Source organism: Quercus suber, unplaced genomic scaffold (assembly GCF_002906115.3).
Source record: "Quercus suber isolate HL8 unplaced genomic scaffold, Cork oak 2.0 scaffold_6, whole genome shotgun sequence".
NCBI classification, from domain to species: domain Eukaryota; kingdom Viridiplantae; phylum Streptophyta; class Magnoliopsida; order Fagales; family Fagaceae; genus Quercus; species Quercus suber.
Window position 1 is genome coordinate 110,537 of NW_027069472.1, and position 4,687 is coordinate 115,223.

Genomic DNA, 4,687 nt, shown 5'->3' on the forward strand with positions numbered 1-4,687 from the left:
TGTGCATTAACTTGCCCTTGGGACATTTATTAACAAAAGCCATAAATAAAAGCTAAGTCAACAGTACAATATGGCCGCACCAACAAAGGCCTGAGATTTTTGATCTCCCTAACAAAGAGAGGGCATAAACTACTGCGACCAAAGGCCAAATAGTCTGATTTCACTATATTATTAAACAGGGAAGAAGCACGCACATTAACCATTGGCTTTGTAAGGTGATGCTGCAGTTTCCATAAGATGTGGATTTAGGAATTAGTTCTGACCCCACAAACTCAACTTTCAGCTCATGCTAATGTCTACGGTTGTGCCTTCCATGTTTATGACTCCACATCACATTGACAACAAACTGTTATTGCACATCACATAGGCTCGATGGACTTCTTCCTCCCTTCAGGTTTAGGCAAGACTATATTAATAAAGATACTATATAAGTACTTATAAAACAATTTAAGCAAACTACCAAATAAAAACCTCCATATGATTGCCTTTGAGTATTTCATTTAAAAATAAAAGAAGAAAAGAAAACTAGCATACAATATTGATGCACTGACACGGGAAAAGTTAATGAAAAGAGTACGAATAATCATATGATAAATATATCAGTAGGTCTTCTATTTTTTTTCTTTTTGGTTTGAATATTGAAGCAGTTTTAAAGGATAAAAGTCAAGTATTAAAGTGGCCTCTTCATTCACAGAGAAGCTAAGATGTATGTCGTCTCTTGGTCATTAATTGTGGTTCAATCAAATGAAAAAAATGATGCACTGGCTTTTAACGGTTGCAAGGGGCAAAAAAAAAAAAAAAAGAATGCTTACCCTAGAGATGCAGTTCAACACTTTCAATTTGCAGCTATGTTCAAACCATTTATTCATATGACTGTGTTTAGGAATATTATCGTGAATCAGAAATAGAAGCACTGGCCATCTAAATAGAAGCAGGATTATCACCCCTCCAAAATTCACATTTGAGAATAGTTTTTAGGTTTTCTTGATCTTATAACTGTCAAACTGAGTCAGGAAAAAAAAGGGGTGGAAATGTCGAATTAAGATGAACTTGATGGCTAAATTTTTCTTTAGCACACTGAATGTCTATACCAAACTCTAAATGTCAAACGAAATACAATGTTTCTATTCAATATCTTTCGAAAAACCAAGCAGCCTTGAGTTTATCTTGTTCTATAAAGAAAAAGGTAAATTTAGTTTTACCTAAATCATGGCAACTGAGCCAAGGCTCAAGATCAGGGGCTGGCCTTAGGCCCATTGTTTCCTGCATCACTTAGGGTGATGTATACTGTCCTGGAGCAAAAATGATGCTCATATTAACCTCAAAACGCCATGTTTGAAATTAATGCAAGGGTGAGCGGGGAAATAGAATCAATGAAAGAGCAGCTTCCAACAATAACTTTTTAGATATATTTTCATACTCTTCCAAGACAATGGCAGTTGAGATTACCTGTTTGGTAGGCAGGAGGGACCTTTTGCTTTGATTTGATTGACAAAACTTCTATATTTCTTCATTACTGTTTTGCAAGAGAGGAACCTTTTCTCTGCTTGACTCCAAGCCACCTATCCTAGTTTCCTCACCCGTCCTCTGTTCTTTGGCCTTTCCCCACATCACACAATAAAATCCAACGACAATCAGAATTGCTCCAATCAGACTGCAGAAATTTTAAAATATGGTGGGACTGATAAGTAATTTGGTATTCCATTACAAATATTAATTAAAAACAAGGTAGGAATGATGATACTCAATTGCACGATCAGTCAAAAGGTAGCATACAGAAAAAAGACACAAGGAATGATATACTCCTCACCTTCCAAGATAGAAAGTATCTCCTAAGAAGATAACACCAATGAAAACTGAAATGACAATCCCCACAGGCTTGAACATAGCAACAAAAAGGGGCCCCGTCTTGTGTAGGCACCATGCAGAAATGCCAACTTGGAATGCTGAACCAAACACTGCCTACACTTAAAACGAAAGTTACTTATGTTATATTTAAAAAACCAACTAGATTCTTCCAGCATAAGGAAAAAAAAATCATGCAGATTCAGTAGGTAAATCATGATGGGAATTTTTATCTAATTACCGAATATAGAACAGCAATCAACCTCATATTAGGTTGTAGACTCCAAGAACTTAGGTCTCTTTCCACAACCAAAGAGACCATGGCAGATTGAATGGCCACAAAGAAGCAGTAGAAAAAGACTACAATCAACTCTGCTGGGTATTTCTTAAGCATCCATGCCTGAAACGTAGAAAATGAAGCATCATAACTTGTTCTCATTTTCTAATGGTTTCGAAGTATCTTGGGGCTTTTTGGGGACTTCACCTGCAAAATAAGCCATGTTGAACCCAGCATAGCATCAGCTGCCAGGAGTAATCCTCCAATGACCCAGTTTGACATTTGCACATGAAGTTTATGAGATGAGTTTGAATGTAAGGGTGTCATCAGCAGGGGAAGGCCCTTGTATAAAGTCACAATGAATGCCCCTGAAATTGAGATAATGGTTCCAATGATTTTAACTTGGCTATTGGAGCTTCTCCAATCTAGTTTCTCCATCCTGAAACAATCCAGTTGAATCAATAATAAGAAACACATACAAAAATAAATATCTTATTCCAAGCAGCATTCTCACTTCTCAGTCTACTAGTTTTTCAAAACTCTACTTTTCAGCCTTAAACTAAGCACATTTATACAAATTAGGTAAAGATGTGAAATAAAACTGTTTTGCCTAGTCTGGGAGGCTGGGGGGGGGGGGGGGGGGGGGGGGAAAAAAAAAATTCTCAAGCATCAACAAGCGGAATGGAAAAATTAAGACCAATAATTTTGTTAAACATGATGATTAAAATCACCAGAAAGTTCATTACCACTCCAGACTTGTTATACTCAATCTATAATTACAGGGTAAGTGAATATTGTACCATCAAGAATAGACCTACCATTTCAAATCAGACTTATTAATCATTAGTCTCAATAATTATCAAAACTGATTCTCATCAGTAAACAATAGAAACGTATGTGAGGCATAATTCACAATAGAATGTGGTCAGAATTCAAAGTGTGCAATAAGATTGACCTGAAAGTAACGGCCAGAATGAAGGTAAAAGCTGGGATAAGGTTGAGAATGGCCGTTGCAAGCGTAGGAGAGCTATACAAAATCCCAGCATACCCAAAAGCCTGCGCAAGAAAACTGTAAAAAAAATGCTAAAACCAATCAAACCCCAAATAACAAATCCACCCATTACATGTCATGGATTAAAAAACACATAGCAACAGAAATTGAATCAAACAGAAACTAACCCACTAAGTAATTTTCACAGTAAAGCTGGAATTATAAGTAATAACTCACCCAAAAAGGCCAAGCAAGAAGAACCCCCAAAGAATGCAGAAAGAAAGCCGAGGACGCTGTGGTTGTGATCTGCTAGGATTGAAAACAAAAGCAAAAGAATTGGTTTTTTTTACATACATATAAAGAAAAAGCTGTTAAGGGTGTTTCAGAGGGAGAGAGAGAGAGAGAGAACCTGTGGAAGAGAAGGGCAGAGGGGAGAAGGATGAGAGAGGCAAAGGCGTTGGAGTAGAAGATGAAGACCAAGTTGCTCATACCCTTAGACATGGCTTCTTTGCCAACTATCATTAGACCAACTTGGGCAAACTCTGCCATCACCATGCCCAGAAATGGCAGAGCAACCTTTTCCATTCCCATTTTTCTGTGTGTCAGAGAGAGAGAGAGAGAGTTCAGAGACAAAACACCAACGTCAATGTCTCCAAACTCCTCACTTATTTGTGTCATGTTCGCCCCTTAAACTTGGCTGCGCTTACCAATCAAACAAAATATTGTATAATAATAAACCGCCCAACGTCATCAATGATTGAGGGCATCATTTTGTTTTAAGGAATAATGAGAGGGGCATATGATAAATGCAAATGTTAACTATCACCTTATTGTTAAAGTTAGATTAATGTGAGTCTCACTTATAATCAAATAAATTAAATAAATAAAAGAAAAAGACATAAAACTATTATCTATTTTAATTGTTTTTCTCTTTCTATTAAGCCGGCCTCACAATTTCAAAAAATAACATAAAATTGCAAAAAACAGGACAAAAAGCTGCAGTTAACGGGCACCTTATGGTGCCAATTAAGCTAATTCACCAAAGGATAGACATTAATGTAAATTGAATATAGTAAAATTCCAACCTTAACTCAAGATTTATTCAATTTATCTTTTTCATAATAAAAGTTAACCGTATTCCCATTAATATATATATATATATATGGATAATTATAGGTGTAGGGTTTAGGGCCCAAATGGTATATTGGGCCTTGGGACTTGACCGAGATCATAGTAGTTCGAAAACAAATGAATGGTGTTGGATGGGTCAAGCTTAGAATCTAATAAGTGAGATACGAAGGGAGGGTGGTCCGTGGAGGAATGTCTCCTCGGATGGGTTAAGCGCGGCTCAAATGTGTATTCTAAGGTTCAAGGTAACCTTTTAGGAAACTCTAGTGATAGGGACATGTGTCTCGAGTGTACCAGAAGGCTATGAACCTAGAAATATTTAAGGGAAAGTTGCTACTACCGCATTAAATGCTCTATAACTAACTTTCTAGCTGCATTAATGTGGAGAAGACCCCTGAACAGTGCTGCCTTGACTATCCCAACTCACAGATAACCTGAGGGGGTGT

General features: G+C 37.0%; 1 protein-coding gene across 6 annotated transcripts; it reads right to left on the reverse strand.

Annotated features, from left to right (window-relative positions):
• LOC112022459 (WAT1-related protein At3g28050) lies at positions 1 to 3,790 on the reverse strand. 6 transcript variants are annotated; one of them, XM_024055058.2, is made up of 9 exons: positions 3,523 to 3,790; positions 3,351 to 3,419; positions 3,078 to 3,191; positions 2,330 to 2,561; positions 2,087 to 2,245; positions 1,811 to 1,962; positions 1,450 to 1,654; positions 1,203 to 1,287; positions 1 to 388 (listed from the first exon to the last, which is right to left on the reverse strand). In XM_024055058.2, exons 1-7 carry the CDS (start codon positions 3,702 to 3,704, stop codon positions 1,501 to 1,503), a joined length of 1,062 nt encoding a protein of 353 aa, XP_023910826.1. In that variant the 5' UTR covers positions 3,705 to 3,790; the 3' UTR covers positions 1 to 388; positions 1,203 to 1,287; positions 1,450 to 1,500. The 6 variants fall into 6 exon arrangements, with proteins under 6 accessions (XP_023910826.1, XP_065628981.1, XP_023910823.1 ...); XM_065772909.1 differs by having other exon boundaries at positions 1 to 406; XM_024055055.2 differs by having other exon boundaries at positions 1,203 to 1,292; positions 3,523 to 3,789.
• Positions 3,791 to 4,687: the final 897 nt, after the last annotated feature.

Excerpts from the sequence above, each read along its gene's own strand:
- LOC112022459 (XM_024055058.2), bottom strand. The coding sequence starts at position 3,704 with ATGGGAATGGAAAAGGTTGCTCTGCCATTTCTGGGCATGGTGATGGCA. Across the intron at positions 3,420-3,522 it reads TCTGCCCTTCTCTTCCACAG|ATCACAACCACAGCGTCCTC; the intron begins GTTCTCTCTCTC and ends CAATCCTAGCAG. Across the intron at positions 1,655-1,810 it reads GATACTTTCTATCTTGGAAG|TCTGATTGGAGCAATTCTGA; the intron begins GTGAGGAGTATA and ends AAATTTCTGCAG.